Source organism: Syzygium oleosum, unplaced genomic scaffold (assembly GCF_021117445.2).
Source record: "Syzygium oleosum isolate NSW1041296 unplaced genomic scaffold, Sole_v2.1 Sole_v2.15, whole genome shotgun sequence".
NCBI classification, from domain to species: domain Eukaryota; kingdom Viridiplantae; phylum Streptophyta; class Magnoliopsida; order Myrtales; family Myrtaceae; genus Syzygium; species Syzygium oleosum.
Genome location: NW_026607499.1, coordinates 4,405,037 through 4,427,245, shown reverse-complemented (window position 1 = coordinate 4,427,245; position 22,209 = coordinate 4,405,037). Strand labels below are relative to the sequence as shown.

Below are 22,209 nucleotides of genomic sequence, written 5' to 3'. Positions count from 1 at the left end.
TCCTACGACCCCTTCGAAGTTCCAAATGGTTGTCGTTATTTTCACGAACAAACGGGGCAGCCGATGCGATTCAAACCTAATCCACCTATCCCTGAACGAGTTTATCCACCGCGTCCGGACGTGGAGTGCGATTCAATCTTTTGTCTTTGGGGCCGCGAGATTAAGGATTGCGATTGACAGTTGCTGCAGATTTTGCAGCATGGGAAATGCCACCCTAAAATATACGACGCTTCGTGGTCGGCCAAAGGTGGCATGCAAGTGCACGCTTTCTGCGCATCATTGACTCGAGAAATTGCTGAAATATCCCGCGTCGCTCGACTCTTAGACGGATGCGGTATTTAATAGCATGATTTAGTTTTGGAAAGTTGCGAATATGAAGAATGGGATCCTGCCGTAGTTATGGATTAATGGATCGATTAAAAATAAGCAAAACGAGATATATATCTCTTTAGCTTATTTCTCCAATAACCACGGCCTTGCCGGTTAAAACTAGTTCGAGAGAGTTCAAACTCTTATATTTACAACTAGATTGAAAAAAGAGAGCTCTTAGATCTAATCGGGAGAGAATAAAAAACAGGGGAAAAAAATATATTTAAACACAAATAAAAACAAGGGTCAATACCGTGAAAAATTCCAAACCGGTACACATGCGATAAATTTATCCTAAATTAATTTTTTGACCACAAAAAACCTCAGAATTGATACACTTGTGACAAATTTACTCTTAGTTTGTTTCTGTGACGAATTTTACTATCGTTAAATGACACCCGGCAGTTGATGGATGTACCAATTTTATGTTTAACCCTCCGTTTGTCCAGTTTGCGATTTTTTTTTGTATTAATCCAATTTAATAAAAACTAGCGAAGGGTAAATTTGTCACAGGTGTACCAGTTTGTGGGCTTTTTGTGGTTAAAAAATTAGTTTGGGATAAATTTGTCACAATTGTACCGATTTGGGGTTTTTTGTAGTCAAAAAATTAGTTTGGGATAAATTTATCGCAAATATATCATTTTAAGGTTTTTCATGGTATTAATCCTAAAAACAATAAGAGAGTGAGATTCTGTCCGGTAATAGATGAAAATTCTCCTAGCATAAAGTAATTCAGAGCAGCCGGTTTCAAAATTTCTTAGCAACGAAGGGACCCGAATTTGAAATTTTGGAAGCTACACAGATGCCAAAAGTTTCTGTTTTTGGACTCCAAAGCCATTGAACTGATCGCTATTATCTCCGGTTTGCAGACGATCTTTGCTGAAGAAATATTCCAGTCAAAGAAAGTCGAATTCATTCATACTCCCCTGCCTTGGCCAAAAAAAAAAATAATTATTAATTTTTCCCCTTAATAAAAAATCTAGTTAAGAGCAAAAAGGGTATTTTTCACGATAGATTGGGACTTCTTAATCAACGTCGCAAGATGTGAAAATGAGCAAATATTTATCGCATTTTATTTCCCGATCACTATATAATGAAACATCGATAACTTATCCACGCATCGAATTATTATTTTCTTGCAGCACATTTTATATTTGGAAAGATGCGAATATGAAGAACGGTATCTTACTTACAAAATCAATTTATCGAATGCTTGATTGATAAGAAATCCCAAACATATTATGTTAATTAAGAATATCTGCTCTCCTCACAAGATAGCCTTTATGATTTTTTTTTTTTGTCTCGTTTCACATGGGGTCCCGCGAGATGCGTTGCATGTTTAGTATGATCTATCAAAATCACATTTAGCTTTCCATATGATGATTTCCGTGGCATGCTCGCGCAGGGTACTTATTGAGCTCATGCTAATAAACACAACAAATAAGGAAAAAAACGGAGAATTTATATAAGGGATAATGCCACCAAAATATCCCGGCATGATATACCCGTGATATATTTATCACAAACTAATTTCCATGTCATTAAAAACGTCAAATTTGATATGTCCCACCCTTCGTTAACTTGGGACTGATATTTTTCATCAAATTGCCGACGTCGAAACATACGTGTGTAACAAGCGACTTGTTAGCATGGATCCAACATGAGTATTCATTATAGATGGCTTCTTTGAATGACGTCGTCGTGGGGAAGAGATCCGAAGAAAGTGAATTCATGAGATTGGAATTATGAAAAGTTGAATACTTTTCTCTCTCACTCCAAAATCACCAGGATCAAAGGTCAGAATTAGGGATCTCGGCGGATTTCCGAAATGCAAGGGAGTTTGCTCTCGGGAGGAAAGCTGCTGGCTTGCATCGAATGGACCCAACTAAACTTTTGGAAGTTCTCTCTGCTCTCTCCATCTTCTTCAGCCTTTACCCATGTGGTGGAGGGCTTGAATTAGTCACACCCTCCTCTCCCTCTTCTGTTGATTTTGTTTGAGTTTTCTTGTTGTCTTCTTTTGTCTTGTTTCTCTCCCGATCTACATTTGAGAGCTCTCTTCTCCCGGTCTAATTTTACATTTGAGAGTTTGAACACTCTTGATCTAGTTATAGATCTAAGAGCAATTCTCTTCCGATTTAGATCTGAGAGTTTAATAAATTTTTTGGGGATTCGATATCCCATGTTCTATTTGTGTGCAGGTACGTTGCCTCCCGTTTTAATGGTGATCAAGAGCTATGACGTCTCACTACACTACGAAGATTAAGCTAGATCCGTGTTTATTTAACATTTTTTGACTGTTTTCGTATGGAGACAGTGCGGAGAAAGTCGAACCTAGGCGCACACCGCCAACTGACAACGCCGAAGTTATTGGCAAATGAATTTCCGGCGTATACTTATCACTAACGACGATACGATTTCCGGTAATCGGCCGCTCATTATTTTGCTTGACAGATCCGTTCTTATGGAACAAGTGCGTGTTTAACTCTGTCGGTGCTCTGTTGATCCTCTTTGTTTTCTGAATTTGGTTTTGTTTCGTAGTATTCTTAATTTTGCTCTACTTCGATTTGCTTTCCCATGAAAATTTATGTACTTCTTATATATTCTTTTGAGCAATGAATATAATTTTCTACCTGTCCGACGAAAGATTCAAGTCGAGCAGAGTTTGAATTTATCCTTCCCTTACCTTGACAAAAGATACAAAGTAGTCCGGCCTTTTCCCTGTTTTCTCTCCTCTCTGTTTTCTTTCCGCCCTTCAGCAATAAAAAGTGTGCAGAAAGAAAGTAATTTTCTTGATAAACGTGCGGGCAAAACCTTCCCGTCAAAACGGAGGTAGATTTGGACTTCCAAATCAAGGTCGCAACGTGCGAAGATGAGCTAACACTCAAAATTTTTAATATCCTGAAAATAACTTGATATCAAATCTCGAAATATTCGAACCGTTTCACGTAAATTTATGTACTTCCCTTGCCGTTGTACACCATGGCAATAATTTCTCGATTATTTAAACATTCATAGATTAAATAGGGAAAATGACACAAATAGTCTCGAACTTTGACCCATGTGCAATTTGATCCTCAACTTTTAATTTGTTCAATGTAGTCTCGAACTTTAACCTAATGTTCAATTTGATCCCCGAACTTTTGATTTGTTCAATGTAATCCCGAACTTTTAATATGTGTTCAATTTAGTCCTTGAACTATTTGAAAATGTTCAATATAGTCCTTCCATTAATTCAAGTGCAGGGACTATATTGAACATTTTTATATAGTTCGGGACTAAATTGAACACATATAAAAAGTTCAGGGACCACATTGAACAAATTAAAAGTTCAAGGATCAAATTGAACATTATGTTAAAGTTCGTGTGGACTACATTGAACAAATTAAAAGTTGAGGGATCAAATTGCACATTGGGTGTCATTATCCCGATTAAATAATAGAAGGATTTTAATGTCTTTTTTTTTTTTTGGCATATACGCAAAACCCATGCGCGCATTTACTCGGGTTTATTGAGCATACCTCTTAATACTTTTCCTTGCAAGTAAGCTAATCTTTCCACGTCATCTTATGAAAATGTGAATGTAGCCACGTCGAATCAATGGCCAGTAGAGGGTGAGATCCATTCGAAAATATTAGGAAAGACTTCCGAGGATTTAATTTTACTCACCTAATTTTTAATACCATCCCGGGCAACAATTTTCCTAAAACAATTTAATTATTGCGGACATCTTCATAATATGCAAGACTAGCAAAAACGGTGCGCACTTATGCGTATGCAAAGTCTGGAAAATACTATGATAAGCGAAAGGAAAAAAATCCTACACGCTTATCAAGAAAAATGCTAACCGAACTCGTGATATCGTGAAATGGCGGAAATAAATATGACTTCTTTATGATCAAATGAACCATTTTGGTGGTGGCGATATCCGGATATGCATACAAACAAGGTGGTCTGTTTCGAGGCTGCCCAATTTTGTTTTTCTATTATTTTGCTTCCAGATTATGGTCTTATTAATAAATCACCCTATAGGACAATAATTGAGTTAATTAAAATTATTAATCACAACTTTTCGAGAGGTTTGCTGGAATTGAAGAGGCAAGTATTTCGAGAAAGCTATTGACTTCAAATGAAAAGTTTTACGCTTTTTCCAAGTATGTCCAATGAGACTCAATACGGAGAGAACTTATATGGGAGATTCCATTCACCACACCATAGAGTTCCTTCTCTATCTCTCATCGAGCCTTTTAAGAACTTGCTCGGGTCCACAAGATAGCTATCTACTTCATATGAAAAGTTTTTACAGTTTTTCCAAGCATGTCCAATGAGACTCAGTAAGCGCTGTAAGAACACCTCTTTCAAAATTTTCCGACACGTTTACTTTCTTTTCTTTTTCAATGGATCACTCGCCTCTGAATAAGAAAAAATAGGGATAATATCGCAAATAGTCTATAAACTTTGGCTCGATATATAATATCATCTACAGAATTTTTAATCTGCGCAATATGGTTCGTAAACTTTGACTCAACATGCAATGTCGTTGAACGAATTTTAATTTATTCAACGTGGTCCCTAAATTATCGATAAATGTTTAACGCAGTCCTTCCGATTGTATCATATTTATGTAAATTATGGACTAAATCGAACATTGATTGATAATTCAAAGATCATATCAAATAAATCAAAAAATCGAAGACCACATTCCACGTTAAGTTAGAGTTCGAGGATCACGCTGCGCAAATCAAGATTCCAAGAACGCCATTGCGCGTTGAACTGAGGTCGATCCACCACCATCCGTTGTAAATTTTTTCTCAAGACGAGAAACCAAGCCACTACTGACCAGTCAACTCTCCTCGGAAAGGGACAGAGGAGAGGGGGAGGGGGGGGGGGGGGGAGAGCATCCGAGGGAAGACCCTTCGGACAGGAAACCACGTGGCACGTCACGAGCACATCCCGATTCCTCCTTCTTATTTTCCCCCTTTCTTTCCCTCCAAAATTGATTAGATTAAATTAAATCAAAATCAAAATCAAAATCGAGTTTTTTGCTTCTGCAGAATCGGCAGGGGCCCCACGCACGAAATCCCCCTCCCCCCCACCAAGTACTTTGCAAAAGTCGCTAAAAGCAAAAAAAAGGTGTACCATACCCGAGTACCTTCGCGCTCCAGATATTTTATCGCTAAAGTCTTTTACGAATAATAAAAAATTTCCTAAATCCGAATATTCGATTAATTATTTCCCCGAACATTAAAAAATAATCCCCTTAAAAAGCCCCCCCACCCCCCCAAAAAAAGAAAATATTAAAAATTAATTTCCGGGGACCGTTACTTGTACAAACTTCACCGGCTTCCACCTAATTTCTTCCGTTGGAATCCCGCGGCCCGATCGGGACTCCTCCTCCCAGATGCGCCCTCTCTTTCTTCAAGTTCCGTTATCTTTTCTTTATTTTATATTTTCCTTTGTTATTTATTTATATTTGTTTATATATATATATATATATATATATATATATATATATATTGTGCGATGGAACCCGGAAGACCTAGACAGGAGCAAAGGAGGGGAAGGAAAAAGGAGGCAACTTTAAGGGGCCAAATTGCGTTCTCCTTTTGAGATTTCTTTCACAAACTTCCGAAAGGAGCAAATTCGGAGAGGAAAGCCTGGCTTTTCCGTTTGTGCTCTGCCTTTTCGAGCGCCTTCTCCCCTCCCCCACTTCGTGTCTCTGCTGCTGCGGCTGCTCCTCTTCGTCCTCCTCCTCCTCCTCCTCCTCCGAGCCCCCCAGAAAATCTCTCTGTTTTTCTCTGTTTCGCTCTGTTTCTCTCGAGCGTTTCCCCGTTCCCATGGAAGCTTGAACAGGGGACGGAGGGAACCGAGAACTTAGCTAGAGAGAGCGAGAGAGAGAGGCGAGGAAGATACGCGCGTTCTTCGGGCGTTTCGACGGCGCATTTTCTGTGGGCTTTTTTGCGCCTTCGTATGAGCAGGGAGAGGGAATAAGACGGCTTCCGGAGACGCAGAGACAGAGAGAGACAGAGCGGTTGTTTGATGGGTTGGGAGGAGGGGCCGCGGACATGCAATGGTGGCGGGCTCCTGAGGCGGCTCCTGTTGCTCTCGCTGCTGGCGGCGGCGGCGGAGATGGCGGCGCCGCAGGACGCGGGGCAGGGGGACGGGGCGCCGCGGCGGGGCCGGAACGCCTACGCGACGATGATGTACATGGGGACGCCGAGGGACTACGAGTTCTACGTGGCGACGCGGGTCCTCGTCAGATCGCTCGCGAGGCTCGGCGTCGACGCCGATCTGGTCGTCATTGCCGCCAACGACGTGCCCCTCCGCTGGGTCCGAGCTCTGTAAGTCTGTCCTAACCATATTTCAGCAGACAATAATTACTGCCCTTCTTTTTAACATATCTGCGTCGAGTTCATGTAAGAATCGTAATAAAATAAAAAGCAGCGATTTTTAACCGGTCCGAAATATCTCCACTTCACCCAGTCCACATTCGTTTCCCTGAATCGAGCCGATGAACAAAAATATCGTTCTAGAAACCAAAACAAAAGCTGGATGTTTTCATGGAAAGCGCGTTAGCTTCTCTTCATTTTCTTTACTTTTCTTTTGTTTTGGCTTTTGCGGATATTCTTGCATAGTTCTTTCGTTTTCGTCTGCATTCATGTGGGTACTAAACATGAGCCCCAAGTGGACCAATTTGGACACCTCTGGCAATGATCCCCTGCTCCCGAGTGCGCCGTGAGCGTGGACTCCCGCGTCTTCCTTGCTGTTGGGTTAGCGCCCACTTGTGTATTGTGTCCCACGGTGGTGGATCTGGGGTGATCGTTCGGGGTGCCTTCCGGCGATTCCCTTGTGGAGTTGAGAATATGCTTTTGCGTTTTCAGTGAAAAGAATCGGTTTTTCCTTTTTTTTAATAGTGTGGGGTGTTTAATGTTACTGTCACTTCATTACTTGGCGTGAATCAACGAGGTCTCTTAGATGAGAAAATATATGGCAGGTGGCTTTGTCCTGTCGGAAATTCTAGTTTCTTCTCCGAGTTGGAGGGGGGCATGAGGGGAAAGAACCAACCTTTAGACAACCATCGATGCACTTCTTTCGTATCTGTCGTTCTTCTTGTGTTGGACTCTGTCCTCGGGGCTCGTGACGAAAGTCGCGTCTTTCAGACATTCAAATTTTCGAAAAAGAAGAGAAAATGACCGACCTTCGTGATTCATGACGAGTCTATGTTGAATTTGGCTAGCAATCGATTTTGTATTGATTTGGGGTCGGCCAATGAGCTGGTTCCCGCATGAATTGCATCGCAGAAACGCGGCTCAAAAAGTTATCTTTTTGTTGTCTGTCCCTCCTGTTTCTTACCAATTGATCTGTTCTTGTTTTTTTGTTTTTTGGGGGGCCAGCAAATGATCTGTTCATATGTTATAATAAAAAAAGATTGGGTTTTTGGTGGAGGGAGAGAGACATACAGGATAAGACCCATTTTTGTCTTGTTCATGCTGAGGTTTGGCGGTGTAGGTGGGAATGAAATTCTAATCTGATGGATTCGCAAAACGTAAGTGGGCGACTAGGCCCACGAAGATGATGACTCCAAAAGATCATTTTATGTGCTCAGTGAAGGTGGTCAATTTGACAATATCCTTTATTTTCAAACGAATGCGAAAAGCTCCATCCTTTGAAATTGTCAGTCGCATCTCTTAGGGTAGGCACGTCGCGTGTCTGATGTTTTGTTTGTTTGCGAAGGAGAGAGAGAGATGGAGTTTGGTTCGGGAAGCGATACTTGCTTAGGCTCGAACTCCATCCGTGGTTTTAGATCAGATCAATCTCTTGCAGAGCATGTGGTTTTGGAAATGTGATGAGGTCATTCGTACAGAGCATGTGGTTGGTTTTTCATAATCAAATGACTTTCCACCGATCTACGCCGGCCTCCCCGCAATTCACGAGGAGGTCAACGCTGGACAGAGCACATGCAAGCTAGCAAGCACCAACCCAACCCACAAGCACCACTGTTCTATTGGCGGAATTAACTCCCTCTTTTTTCTCTGGCAACTTGGGACTTTTCCCAACGTTTGTTGACGATCCGTCTGTGCAATTCAGGCACGTCAGATGTAGATAGTGGGCATAGGGAGACTAGTACAGATTTCTGAGAAGAATTGCCGGCGAACAGCTAATTATGTTTCTGGAGTTGATTAGTCTTGAGAGGGCTCATGTGGAGTAGGCTGATATTGGGCAACTCTTTGACTTTCAAGCTTAATGCTAGTGCTCTATGAATCATTCAACGTCGGTTGGTATCAGTAAATTATGGTATTTAAGTGTTGCATTAGAGGACGTCCTTTGCTCCTTTGGTTGACTTTGAGGATTTAAGTAGACCCTACTTCAGGATCTTCGAATCTCATTTATAGGCCACGGCTTCTGCTTTTGATTGGATGAAGCATGTTAGTTAAGGAATAAAATGGGAGAGTAATGAGAAGTACAAGCCGTTTGAAGAGCTAATAAAGGTAGAATCCGGCGAAAGATTCCTACTTGCGTATGCTTTGGGCTTTGCTGAAGTCAACTGTGATTTCTTTGATATCAAAATGATGGTGAAAGCCGTCATTTGTGTAAATTAAGATAGTTAATTGCATGTAAACATCTAAATAGATGTAAAATCTGAAGGCACAGTCAAATGCGCAAAACATTCTGCATGGGTTCCGAGAAAAAAAATCGCAACAGAAATTAACTTATGGATGCAAGTGCTGCTCGAGGCTCTTATTTTAAATTTAGGTGATTGAACGGATGCGAAGCAATTACTTTGTCTTCATAACCGCATTAAATTGAAGTTATCTGCCAAGCATCTGATGCTGCATGGCATTTTCTGGGGAAATAGGAGGGTGCGTGTGGCGTCCTCCTCTGTGAATGGAGTTGGACATGTCAAGGTTCATCTTGGTTGGACCAAAATTTACATGGGTTTGTACCGGTACTGCTTAGGATAGTGGCTTATAAGTACATGCCAAGTGTTGAACTTCATATGTTCTGAGTAAGGAGGCGAAGCTTGCGTCTTGCAATGTTCCCTTCCCATTTTGGCCTCGCGTTTTTTTGCAATGTCGCGTTTAGGATCGAAAGCGACTAAACTAGAAGTAATTGTGTGTGTTTCTATAATCTAGGGAACAGGAAGATGGTGCAAAGGTGGTAAGAGTGGATAACCTCAATAATCCGTACAAGAATCAGCCTCATTTCGATCGCAGATTCAAGTTGTCCCTGAACAAGCTCTACGTGTGGAGCTTGGTAGACTACGAGAGGGTTGTCATGCTCGATGCAGACAACCTCTTCCTTCGAAAAACTGACGAATTATTCCAATGTGGCCAGTTCTGTGCTGTGTTCATCAATCCTTGCATCTTCCACACAGGCCTCTTCGTGTTGCAGGTAGAATTTCGCTCTCGTCCTTCATCCAATTTAGAAATTCGTGTGGCTATCGAAACATATGAGAAAAAAGTTAGGGAAATGATTACCTGCTCATGTCAATATCATTATGAACTTTTTCTTCTAATTTTTACTTTGCAAAATTCTGCATGTAACATTTTTCTAATAGTCCTTATGAATGTGTCTCTGCAGCCGTCAGCTGGGGTGTTCAAGGACATGCTTCATCAGTTGGAAGTTGGTAAAGAGAATCCAGATGGTGCAGACCAGGGTTTCATCAGTGGTTACTTTCCTGATTTGCTCGATCGGCCCATGTTTCATCCGCCTGCGAACGGCACTAAGCTCGACGGAAATTATAGACTTCCATTGGGTTACCAAATGGATGCTTCCTACTACTGTAAGTTAAAGGAAAATAGTCTTTTAGCACAGCCCGTGGAGCACATTAATTTATTGGCCTTAATTGCTCTTATCCTTTTGTTTTCAGATCTTAGACTTCGGTGGAACATCCCCTGCGGTCCAAACAGTGTGATCACTTTCCCAGGCGCGCCGTGGTTGAAGCCATGGTACTGGTGGTCGTGGCCTGTCCTTCCTTTAGGAATATCTTGGCATGAGCAGCGGCGTCGTACTCTTGGGTAAGATCAGGAGGATGAGGAACTTCCTTTCAATGATCTGTCGCACTTCTGTGAACGTCAATACATACTAGCGAAAGAAATTAAGACCACCGTCCTAAATTTCTGGTCCATGTTATTCTGTCGATTTCAACATGATATCGTTTCCTTTTCTTGAAATTTGGAACGACGGGAGAACAGAACAACTCAATTCTCTTTCAACGTAGCACGTTGAACCAATCTGTTATAAATTGACATGTTGCTACTGCGATATCGTGATTTTGCAGAAGCTGATCCACCCATTTGTTCCTATGTGCAGTTACAGCGCAGAAATGCCGTTCGCGCTGATCCAAACTGTCTTTTACCTAGCCATGATCACAATGACGCGTTTGGCACGGCCAAACTTCTCCAAGCTATGCTACAGGCGGACTGACAGGAGCACCTCCTTAATCCAGACGGCCCTCAAATTGGTAGCCATTTGGTCAATCCTCGCCGCCTACACCGTCCCGTTCTTCCTCATCCCTCACACGATTCATCCCTTGCTGGGTTGGAGCCTCTATTTGCTTGGGTCCTTCGCTCTCTTGTCCATCACCATCAATGCCTTTTTGCTTCCTGCACTCACGATTTTGGTCCCATGGTTCGGGATAATCGGAACCCTCGTGGCCATGGCATTTCCTTGGTATCCGGACGGTGTTGTGAGGGCCCTCGCTGTGTTTGCCTACGCATTCTGCTGCGCACCTCTGGTGTGGATATCCTTCGTGAAGGTCATGACGTGCCTTCAGGTATCGCTCGAGAGAGAGGGGTTCCTCCCGAGATTGGGCGAGCCATCCCCAGCCCCGGGGTTCAACAAACTGTACTGAAGGCGCACGTTCTGGACAAACACCTGATGTTTATATAGGATTGCATCCAAAAGGGAATTCCGCGAGGAAAGAACACGGGTTTGGAAGCCGCCAGTCGGAGTGGAGATCAATGGGGGGAAGTTTGAAACTTTTTGCACTCCTGCATTCTGTACCATAATTTTTTTCAAGATTTATTGAAACAGGGAAGATTGCTTCATTTCTGTTGAAATTACTGCATTATTTTTCTTCGGCGAACCGTTCCTATGGGTATTTATTCTTGGAAATGACCATTCATTCTTGGAACTGTTCCTATGGGCATTAGTGAGAACAGGGACACAATACATGGAAGGTTGAACTTGAAATGACCATCTATTCTTTCAAACTTTTAACCAATGTTACTCCCGGAGTGTGCTTTTTAGCCAAATATTTTGCTGCCATCGCCAGACACTCACTGTTCATATATGTTCCAGCAAATGGCTGGAGATACAGACGTTGCATTCAAGCTAAACAACTATACGAAAATCAATTGGTGAGTCCATTTAACTCGGTTCGACCGACCCCATTGGAATCTACCTATGAGGGAGAACATGTACTACAGGCTTATCAGGATTGATCGCTGAAATAGAAGACGAACTTTTGGTGAGTCGGACATGGGGTCGAAACAACACCCTGTTTCGCACACAAAACTTTCCTCTGACACAACCTTAAAACTAGCAATCCTTGATCCAACACGAGGATTTTCTAGCGTGTCTCAATCCGACATGAACATCAGGAACAGAGGAGACCATGCGAATTTTCATTCCTTGCAGCTCCCAAGTGATAAAATTTTAGCACACCAAGACAGTATAAAGGAGTACGATTCCAAGAATTCATCTTTCGCTACACCACTTTTATTTGCAGTGTTTTAATGCTCCATGCTTGGACCTAAGCAGGTCCTCAAAAGGCTTCATTTCCAAAGATTTCTTCTTTGGCTTTTGGGGATGTAAAATGTAAATGGGATATTCCCTTTTTATGGGGATGACCAATATCCAGGGGCTTAGGGCCGCCGAGACATAAAACAAAGTAAGTATGCTACAGGTCAGCCTCTAGTAGAGTTGGCCTGTAGCAGGTTTGTGTTCCATTTAACATCAGACAGCAATAGCTGTTGTTGATAAGAGTGATCAATTTTACGATGAGCCGTTTTCTACCGTGGAACTGAGGAATGGTCCACTTGGTCCTGGAAACGGACCTATCGGACCGACCGGTCCGGTTCCCGGGCAAGCCGAAGGAACCGGTGGAAATTTTCCAAAAATCGGGAGGTGAATAAGGGACGCATATTTGATTATACGATTGGAGAGATTCGTGCCCAATTCTCGGGGACAAATCCGAGCCGAAAATCAGGGATTGTAGATCACCAATCGAATTCTTCGAGGAACGAAAATCCCCACAATCACGAATTCAAATTTTTCGCAACTTCGAATGATGCGTGGGAGAGATGGAAACTTCCAGCTCTCTCTTTTCAAGTTGTCGGAGAGCAAAAAGGAGGTTCTTTTCTCTGAACTCCAGGGGTGGAAAAAAAAGAATAGCAACATCTTGATATCCATCTCGATCTAAAAGGATCGATTTTGATAATTCCCCTGAGCTGAATTCCAAGAATTACAGCTACTCTCAGTCTCCAGTATCCATTGAAAGAGCACCAATCTTTGCTCTCTTGCAGATTCATGGAGTGAGAAAGGGCACACTGATGATGCAGATCCAAGCGAGACCCCACGTTGGGTTCTTCGTCCCGTTTGCCCTGCATCGATCCCTCTCGTCGCTTCCTCCGCATCCAGCCGCCTGACCCACGGTACCGTTTCCGAGCTTGCTCGCTATGTTGTTCGAGCTTCAGTACCCGTACTTCACTGGATGCTGATTTGAGTTTCTGTGTATCTTACCTGCTTGTTGAAATGTCTCCGTGAAGAAAAAGGGGGCTCTTTTTTTTTTTTTGTTTGCTCTAGTGGTTCAAGCGCGACTGATACGTTTGGATGGAGTGGTAGTTGTAGTAGTTGCCAATTTCTTGGGAGTGGTGAGAGAGTGTTCTTAGTTTATGGCACAAACTCAATACAATTTAGGACATCGGCATACGTTGATAGCATATGGACACAGCCACTACTGTTTCATCGACGAGATGAAAGTTTGCTACTACCTTTTGGCTTGACGAATTCCATTTACAAGAAAATGTTCTGGTTACCTTTTCTTTTCAATGTTACTGAAACCACTTTTCTGTAATTTTAACTTCTCTTATCATTGAAGAAAAATGCATTCAAATTCCTAGTTCTGCATTAGGCATTATCTGCTTGCAAATTATGCTCTGATCACAGTGGATCCAATCCTATTTTCGAAATCGTTGTTGTTTTTGTTCTGTTTAGCCGTCTTTTCTTGTATGCTTTTTACTCGACGGATGAAAAATGAAATCTTAGGACTTGTTCTTTTTCTTTGTCTTTTCCCATCATAGCAGGTTCACTCAGTGTGGCATTGACCGGCTTTCTTGTTCTATATGTCGATTACAAGGTTAGATATTTTACCTGACTATCACTGCTCTTTCTTAAGGAAATAGGAGAACTTACTAGTAATTGAGATTTGAATGCAATATATACACCACATGTCAATTGTAGAATGAAAGTTGTAATCTGCCAATTATTTTTCTTCCTCATCCTAAATGCCAATGACAACAATTTAACCTTATCTGGCAGCTACTATATGGAAACTAGCTAGGCACCAGTACAGAGGTATCTGCTTTGGCCAATACTATCTCGATTTGTCAGATCCTATTTATTGCCTGCTTTCAGATTCATACATTAAACTCTCAACTCTTCCCCCAGTTACCACATTATCAACAAGCAAACACATATTCCGACCAAAAAGAGAAAACAAGCAAACACATTCAAAACTCAAAGATGCTCACCATCTCAGACGAGAAACTCTTCCGCACTTGCCTCCTCACTCTCTACCTCATTGCACCACCCACCTTCATCTCCCTACGTTACATCCAAGCCCCTTATGGCAAGCACCACCGCTCGGGGTGGGGCCCCACCATCTCCCCGGCCCTTGCTTGGTTCCTCATGGAAAGCCCCACTCTTTGGCTCACGCTTTTGATATTCCCATTTGGCAGAAACTCCTCCAACCCCAGATCCCTCATTCTCATCTCCCCTTTCCTCTTTCACTACTTCCACCGAACGATCATATATCCTCTACGTATCCGATCAAGCAGTGGACAGAAAAGTACTCAACCGAATGCCGCGAATCGTTTTCCAGTCGCTGTGGCCCTCATGGCATTTGGGTTCAATCTCTTGAATGCTTACGTTCAAGCCAGGTGGGTGTCTAATTACCAGAGTGATGGTGCTGCCGGTGGGTGGTGGTATTGGGGGAGATTTTTGGTGGGGTTGGTGATATTTGTGAGTGGGATGTGGATGAACGTGTGGTCGGACATGGTGCTGGTGGGGTTAAAGAGGGAAGGGAAAGGGTATAGAGTGCCAAGAGGAGGGTTGTTCGAGTTTGTGAGCTGTCCCAATTATTTGGGAGAGATTGTGGAGTGGCTGGGATGGGCTGTGATGACATGGTCTTGGGGCGGGTTCGGGTTCTTCCTCTACACGTGCGCCAACTTGGTGCCTCGGGCTCGTGGAAACCACAGGTGGTATTTGGATAAGTTTGGGGAGGAGTACCCAAAGAGTAGGAAAGCTGTCATTCCATTCTTGTATTGATCATTCATGAGGATACTTGCAAACAGGGGAATGAAAGATATGGATGAAACTGGGAGTGATTTGTACCCAGCGTTTCTTCTTGTTAGAGCTTTTCCAAGAATGATTTGTAATCCCCCTAAATAAGGGAGTTGATATTGATCAGTGGATATTGCTTACTATGTTGTGCAATTCTGAAGTATGAACACCATTGGCAGCCTGATTTTATGTAAGTAAGAGTTGAATCTGGTCATTATTACACCCGATTTTGTTACATGCCATTGTTTTAGTTCTTGGCAAAAGCCAAAAGAAATAATTGCCATGAAATCCAATGCCATGGACTTGAAGATGGTTAACTGCCGTTTCCCTTTCTTTCTGTTTTTGGGTGTCGACGGGTCGGCGATTTTTTTTTCTTTTTCCACTCACCTGAGACTCAAATTGGAATCATTCACCTACCTGACTCTTGTGATAGAAATGGATACAGGAATCAGCATGTTGAGTTCAAAAAAGAAAAAAAAGTGACTTTCTGAGTCTTTTGGCAAGGATGATGTTCGACTTTTTTTTCTCTTCATTCTTCGCATCTAGAGGAAACTCATGCGAAAATTTATTCACACTATCGTCCTAAACGTGAGAAATAGACTGTATTCAGGGGAGATGAAAACACACGCACGCACAATATAGAAAGGAAAGTGGAGTATCCATTACTAATGATGAATATTTTGTCATATTTGCACAACATTGTCAACTAGTCGGTAAAATGATCAGAGTGTTACATAAAGATTCGTCAATTCAAAATGCTGTGTTCCGCAACGAGTTCCCTAAATCAATCTTTTACATTGGTTTAACAAAATGCCAGAAATGAATCCAAAATACTATCTCGTTGTGAATCAAAAAGAAAAGGAAGAGTCTTTTTAACATATGCCATGACTCGTACGACACTTATATAAGCGCTAATATAAATGGACAAATTGCTATACAAGGAGGGCATCATTTCACTTTGCATATGAAAGCTGCACATACAAAAAGCAAATCTCTTTTCCCCCTTACTTTAATTCGATAAATCACGTAGCGTAGCTTAATGCATCTTTTGCTAATTTAGTGTAAATCTCCTCTTCTTTTGACAGAAACTTACATGGACATTGAAATAATTTCACTCCAGTTAATTATACTTTGTGTGGGGGGGGGGGGGCAAAAACTTCACTCCTAATTTGGTAAAACTTCATACATCCTTCATAGGCTCTCCTCACTCCTCTGTGGTCAGAATTCCAACACACGCACGCGGACGGACAAGAGGCCGAGCTCCGAGGTCTCTCTGTCCAATGGCGTTTCCCTTATCGCCTTCCGCCTCCCTCCGCCTAAAACCCTTCTCCACCCTCCGCATCCTCTCCCTCTGCTCCAGTTCCTTCTCAAAGTCCCGGCCTTTCCCTCTCCCCGCCGCCGTCGCCGCCGCCCCCCGCCGCCCCTTCCCTCCCTCCGCCGCCCCGCTCCGGGCATGCTTCTGCACCGCGATCGCCGCCGCTCTCCGGTCCGGCGAGGCGGTCGAGGCCAGGAAACCGGAGCCCGCGGATCCTCCGAGGGGCGAGTTCGGCGGTAGAGTCGGCGAGTTCAGGAAAAGGTTGAGGATTTCGGAGATTAAGGGCGGCGCCGACGAAGGGTTGGGCCTAGTCGGGCGGACGCTGACGGTCATGGGCTGGGTTCGGACCCTTCGTGCTCAGAGTAGCGTCACGTTCATCGAGGTAATGAATGATTCCGTCGGTGAACTTTTGGTTCGTTTCATTGCTTGTTTATTTTGTGGGAAATGGGAATGTTGAGTTCCATGGAGTATTCTATCATTGGTGAATTGAAGCTTTAGTTATTACTTTTTCTTATAGCTAAGCTCGTAAAGCACAGCATTTGCAGGATCACTTCAGAAGGAAACAAAAGGAGTTTAGTATCTCGGATTCTATTAAAAGATTTATTTTTTAAGCTAATATATGATAACATCATAATGCTTGAATCCATTTGTGCCGCGGATGCTTTGTATGGGTTAAGTGTTCAGTGTAATTTTGATGGTGAATTGGTTTTCTCTTCCATTTCCGATGTAGGTTAATGATGGTTCCTGCCTCTCAAATATGCAATGTGTTGTGGATTCGGATGCTGAAGGTTATGATCAGGTAGCCCCACAAGCAATAAAATTTTTGGTTTACATACATTGTGCTAGCTTCATGAGATCGGGAAACTCTCATGCTTCATTTTATCGTGCAGTTATTTTCATGATTATGCTGCATATTTTTTTTTAAAGGAAAAGGTTTCACATGAGACTAGGGCGATATATGCACTTCTTTAAAGGCATCTCAGAGGTGTGTTTGGTTAATTTCTGGGGTAAAATCATAGGTAGAATCTAGCTTGGTGTCAACCGGTGCATCAATATGGATACAAGGGATCCTTGTCGCCAGCCAAGGATCAAAGCAGAAGGTGGAATTGAAGGTCAAAAAAATTATGTTGGTATGGAGCTATCAGAATTCTTTAATATGTTATATGTAAAGTGATCCAATTTCATCACTTCTGCTCAATTTTTTAGCTAAATCAGCGACGCTGTTGTGCTCATAGTTTTCTTGACAGCTTGGCAAGAGCGATCCTTCCTATCCCATTCAAAAGAAAAGGGTTAGCAGGGAGTTTCTAAGAACAAAGGCTCATCTTCGCCCCAGAACAAACACATTTGGTGCGGTAAGAATCTGCTTCTTGTGATTAATAATGCATTATAGCTCCAAGCTTACTGCTCGATGTAATAGCATGTAGAAAATTGGCAGATGTTGTAATGTCCTCCTATCATTTGTATTCCCTCTTCGGTTCACTTTTTTATCGTTATCCGCCCCGTGAGTTCCTCTCGGCAATTTCCATACGGTTTTTAATATGGGTTACTTTGGATCTCTTTCTACTGCTTTTTTATTCAGCCTTGAATTTATAAAAATGTACTTTGGAATTGATTGGGCTGAAAGCATCATTCTCTGTGGTATTATGATTGTTTGAATTTGTATCAATAGTAGATTTAGTACCCATTTTTGTAGAATTCCATTGATACTTTTGATTTTCGAGAATTATTGGGATGGGACAAAACTTTAAAGTTAAGAGCTATAGAAGCAATGCACCCCTCACTTCCTTCTGGGAAGTCGACTGCACCTCCTGGTTTTTAAAGTTTGCTAGATGTTCTGTTGGAATTTGTGCAGCTTTTTTAACACAGAAGCAGTGTCGAAAAGCACATCAAACATGTTATTGCAACTACTTTTCATTTGATTTCTCGTTATAAATTAGTTTCTTGTGCTGCACGGTATCCTTAAAACAAAGATAGTTGGTTATACTTTTTGTGAGATCTCGTCCAAAACATTTGGAGAAAAGAGTGATTTATTCAAGAATGTTCTAAGAACAAACTTTAATCCCATTGGGATTTGCTTGTTTTAGCCACACGTTTAGGATTATGTCGATGTTGTTCCTTGATTTCCAGTTCAAGATGAGAATGTTCAACTCCATTGATGATGTCAAATATAATAATTCCGGTATCGTGATCAAGTTCCTTTTTTAAAATAGATACTTGATATAGGATGTGCTAGTTGACTTAGACAAACTATGAACTAATTTCTTTAATTCTTAGATATTGATGTTTCACTTTTGCAAGAAGCAAGCTTTTATTTTTCTTGTCTACTCTTGTTGAATATCTTGGTTTCAATCGAACTTGATGGCATTGATATAGTGAGATCTTGCAATTATTCAATTTCATGCTCTTACATGCATCATTTGACTGGAATTTATGATGTTGCAAATATTTTAAAGCATCTATTTTCTTCTTCAACTCTCTCCGAGTCTAGGTTGCCAGAGTCAGGAATGCTTTGGCCTATGCTACGCATAAATTTTTTCAAGAAAATGGATTTGTTTGGGTGTCAAGTCCCATTATCACAGCTTCTGACTGTGAAGGAGCAGGAGAACAGTTTTGTGTCACTACTTTGGTATGTATCCTTCTTTAATATTTCGCATATTACAAAAATATGTTCTGCAGTTTATAATGTTATTGTCTATTGCATCCACAGATTCCAAGTTCAGGAGAAGCCACCGCTTCTCCCATCGATGTCATTCCAAAGACTGAAAATGGTTTAATAGATTGGTCACAAGTGAGTTGACTTGCTATTTGGAGATAATATTTTGAAAGGGCTAATCAATGCCCCAATCTGTGGCATACGTGTTTGTTGTCTCCGTATTTGCTAAGTGCTTTCTTTTTTAGCATGATTCTTTCTTTTAATTTCCTTGTGCAACATGTCAGGATTTTTTCGGGAAGCCAGCATTCTTGACTGTCTCTGGCCAACTCAATGCCGAAACATATGCTACTGCTCTCTCCGATGTATGTTTTCATCCTCTCCTCCCTATCAGCATTAAATTTGCGGAAGTAACAGCATGTGTTCATTATATTTGTAGGTGTATACATTTGGACCCACTTTTCGAGCTGAAAATTCTAACACGGCAAGGCATTTGGCTGAATTTTGGGTGAGAAGAGTCTGTTTTCGCTTTCCATTTGTTATTGGAAACAACTCTTTAAGATCATCTTTATTAATAGCTTTGAAATTTGTGTCTGTCCTGTAGATGATTGAACCTGAACTTGCCTTTGCTGATCTGGATGATGACATGGCCTGTGCAACAGCCTATCTCCAGTATGTAGTATGTTACCTTTTCACTTGCCTTTCCTAGTGGGAGCTCTTCTATATGAAGATTTTGTTTCTGGATATTCCTCTAACGAATGCTTTTATCTGTTAAAGGTGAGGCATGTACTTGAAAATTGCCAGGAAGATATGGAATTCTTTAATACCTGGATTGAGAAAGGAATAATCGACCGACTGACGGTATGAGTTATTATTGATGAAGACATATTTGTTTTTCGTGTAGATTTGATGCATTTGATGGTGAAGTGTTTCGGACTAAGGTGTATGGTCTGATGTGTAGGAGATCAATTCTTTGCTTTGCAGGATGTAGTTAATAAAGACTTTGTGCAATTGACTTATACTGATGCTATTGAATTACTTGTCAAATCCAAGAAGAAGTTTGAATTCCCGGTAATTCTCTTTCTTATGCTAAAATAGATCATATTTTTCCATCGTTTAGCTTAACTGTATCTAAAGAGTTTAAAAAAGTATCTTCCCTAGTTAGAAAAGCTTAGCATCATGGAACTCCTTTTTCTTTTAAAACTTTTTTAAACTGAAACACTGCAGAATGATCTTTTCTTGTTATAGAGTGGTTTCACTTCGCTGTTTTATAGGTGAAATGGGGATGCGATTTGCAAAGCGAGCATGAGCGTTATATCACGGAACAGGTCTTTCATGGATGCCCAGTAATCATCAGAGATTATCCGAAGGCATGAGCCATATTCCCCCTGCATTCTTTCTGCTTAAGCATACCCCTGCCCCGCCGGCCCCGCGCCTCCCCACCCAAAAAAAAAAAATCACTTTTCATCCTGCATAATTTCTGTGCATTGTGTTTGCCTATGAAATGAGCATTAATGCACCGAAGTTTCTTTATACTTGATGATTTAGGATATTAAAGCATTTTATATGCGGCAAAATGACGATGGAAGGACAGTTGCTGCTATGGATATGTTGGTTCCTCGGGTAAACTCAACTACTTCCTTTTCTCTTCTATCATATGCCCTTCCTGATTTAAGTCTGCTGGGGGACCAGTTTTAACAGGCATGAGGTGATGAGCATGGCTGATTAATCCACGCAATGAAAATGGAGCCATTAAGGGGTTGGCCCACAGAAAATTGAGATAAAAAGAAAAGGAGGAGAAAAAGAGAACCAAGGCCAAGGGTTCCTCAGTTGCTTAGAACCACCCTTTCCTTGGCCTCAGTCCTTATGCCCAGGTCTGAGTCTTACCATTAGATTTCCCACCTTTACGTATTTGAAGGGAGAAAAGTGAAAATAAGTTAGTTTCTCTCCGTAAAATAGAACCATCAGTTATAAAGTTCTCTAAAATTCGGATATTCAGGAAAAGTGACTTGTACCACCTTACCCAAGGATCAATAGGTTATTCGTGTTCCTGCAATTCTAGCACATTTCTTGTTTCGTAGTTTAAGTGACTCTTGGATGTGTACTGTAACTCGGATGACTAATCAGCATTTCCATTGGAGAGAACACATGAATGAATTTTAGATAATTTCTGTCCACATATCACTAAGTCTTAGCCAAGTTGATGTAAAATCAGCATAAACCGATATGATTACTGGAATATATATAAAACAAATGCCAACAATGGGTCATTCTACAGCCAAATTTTTTCCAAGCCATACCTCTTCACAGATGGGGGTGGGTATAAAGTTGTTTCTGAGCTTTCATGTCTAGTCTAGCTTTTCCTCTTTGTAGTCTCATTAAATGCCGACTCTTTTGCAGATTGGTGAGCTTGTTGGAGGAAGCCAAAGAGAAGAAAGGCTCGAGTATCTGGAAGCTCGTCTAGATGACTTGAAGCTGAATAAAGAGAGCTACTGGTGGTATCTTGATTTGCGCCGCTATGGTTCAGGTGAGTGAGTTTCTGTTTAATCATATATTCTGATGTCGAAAGCAGGCAATTTTAATCAACCATGATTGAAAACTGCGGCTTTTCATCCTCATGTGGCAGTTCCTCATGCGGGATTTGGGTTGGGCTTCGAGAGGCTTGTGCAGTTTGCCACCGGCATAGAGAACATAAGAGATGTGATACCTTTTCCTCGGACGCCCGGTTCATCCGAGTTCTAGCAGGATTATTCTTTTCTCGTGTTGTTACCGAGTTGGAGCTCAAGTTTCTCTGTTTTGACTTCTAAACTAGATAGTCTTTTTGAAGTTTAAACTTGAAAGTCGTTGTATATATATCATTCTTTAAGTGGCCTACCGATGCCATGTTCATTGCATTTGCAATTGCAATTTGGCCCTAGGCTCAATAAGGGTGAGGATCTCTGTAGAGGAAGTGCCCTCAGGAACGTGAATTATCTTTTGCGTCTGACCATTATAATCCATTCCGTTGAATTTAGGCCAAAAAGAAAAGGCTAGCCTCGTTTACTCTTAATCGCCTGCTTGGTGATTAGTCGTCGGCAGACATCAGTGAGCTGATCCTCATAAGCAGGCTTGTGAAATTGTTGTCAAGCATGCAGTGAGTATTAAGTTAGCACACCATTTGCCATTTATAGTAGGCCTTAGATACGCTCGATTATGTGTTCGGGAAGACGTAATTTCAGATCTGACAGATGTTTTTTGGGTGGGTGACGCACCACAATGGCGAAGACGGGTGATGTTGTGGTAGGAGGGAAATTGGCCCCTCTGAGCTTGA

The 22,209-nt window shown here is 41.6% G+C and overlaps 3 protein-coding genes across 6 annotated transcripts; all 3 read left to right on the top strand.

Moving 5' to 3' along the window:
* Nucleotides 1–5,927: 5,927 nt before the first annotated feature.
* On the top strand, nt 5,928–11,503 carry LOC115687788 (putative glucuronosyltransferase PGSIP8). The gene is made up of 5 exons (XM_030613456.2): nt 5,928–6,707; nt 9,501–9,759; nt 9,949–10,150; nt 10,238–10,385; nt 10,681–11,503. The coding sequence occupies exons 1-5, from the start codon at nt 6,406–6,408 to the stop codon at nt 11,219–11,221; spliced, it is 1,452 nt and encodes a 483-aa protein (XP_030469316.2). The 5' UTR covers nt 5,928–6,405; the 3' UTR covers nt 11,222–11,503.
* Nucleotides 11,504–12,350: 847 nt separating this feature from the next.
* LOC115687846 (steroid 5-alpha-reductase DET2) lies at nt 12,351–15,169 on the top strand. Of its 3 annotated transcripts, none has more exons than XM_056318525.1 (4): nt 12,351–13,025; nt 13,677–13,729; nt 13,912–13,947; nt 14,041–15,169. In XM_056318525.1, the coding sequence occupies exon 4, from the start codon at nt 14,116–14,118 to the stop codon at nt 14,917–14,919; it is 804 nt and encodes a 267-aa protein (XP_056174500.1). In that variant the 5' UTR covers nt 12,351–13,025; nt 13,677–13,729; nt 13,912–13,947; nt 14,041–14,115; the 3' UTR covers nt 14,920–15,169. The 3 variants fall into 3 exon arrangements, with proteins under 3 accessions (XP_056174500.1, XP_056174499.1, XP_056174498.1); XM_056318524.1 differs by having other exon boundaries at nt 13,674–13,729; XM_056318523.1 differs by having other exon boundaries at nt 12,353–13,025; nt 13,912–15,169.
* Nucleotides 15,170–16,126: 957 nt separating this feature from the next.
* Nucleotides 16,127–21,793, top strand: LOC115687838 (asparagine--tRNA ligase, chloroplastic/mitochondrial). Of its 2 annotated transcripts, XM_030613520.2 has the most exons (15): nt 16,130–16,631; nt 16,980–17,048; nt 17,269–17,379; nt 17,497–17,601; nt 18,738–18,875; nt 18,957–19,037; nt 19,187–19,264; nt 19,339–19,407; nt 19,504–19,578; nt 19,677–19,760; nt 19,884–19,970; nt 20,174–20,269; nt 20,448–20,522; nt 21,300–21,426; nt 21,526–21,793. In XM_030613520.2, exons 1-15 carry the CDS (start codon nt 16,215–16,217, stop codon nt 21,639–21,641), a joined length of 1,728 nt encoding a protein of 575 aa, XP_030469380.2. In that variant the 5' UTR covers nt 16,130–16,214; the 3' UTR covers nt 21,642–21,793. The 2 variants fall into 2 exon arrangements, with proteins under 2 accessions (XP_056174481.1, XP_030469380.2); XM_056318506.1 differs by lacking the exons at nt 21,300–21,426; nt 21,526–21,793 and adding an exon at nt 20,592–20,703 and having other exon boundaries at nt 16,127–16,631.
* The last annotated feature ends 416 nt before the right edge of the window (nt 21,794–22,209 follow it).

Excerpts from the sequence above, each read along its gene's own strand:
- LOC115687846 (XM_056318525.1), top strand. The coding sequence starts at position 14,116 with ATGCTCACCATCTCAGACGAGAAACTCTTCCGCACTTGCCTCCTCACT.
- LOC115687788 (XM_030613456.2), top strand. The coding sequence starts at position 6,406 with ATGGGTTGGGAGGAGGGGCCGCGGACATGCAATGGTGGCGGGCTCCTG. Across the intron at positions 10,151-10,237 it reads AATGGATGCTTCCTACTACT|ATCTTAGACTTCGGTGGAAC; the intron begins GTAAGTTAAAGG and ends TTTTGTTTTCAG. Across the intron at positions 10,386-10,680 it reads CAGCGGCGTCGTACTCTTGG|TTACAGCGCAGAAATGCCGT; the intron begins GTAAGATCAGGA and ends TCCTATGTGCAG.
- LOC115687838 (XM_030613520.2), top strand. The coding sequence starts at position 16,215 with ATGGCGTTTCCCTTATCGCCTTCCGCCTCCCTCCGCCTAAAACCCTTC. Across the intron at positions 19,971-20,173 it reads AGAAGAAGTTTGAATTCCCG|GTGAAATGGGGATGCGATTT; the intron begins GTAATTCTCTTT and ends GCTGTTTTATAG. Across the intron at positions 20,270-20,447 it reads TCATCAGAGATTATCCGAAG|GATATTAAAGCATTTTATAT; the intron begins GCATGAGCCATA and ends TTGATGATTTAG.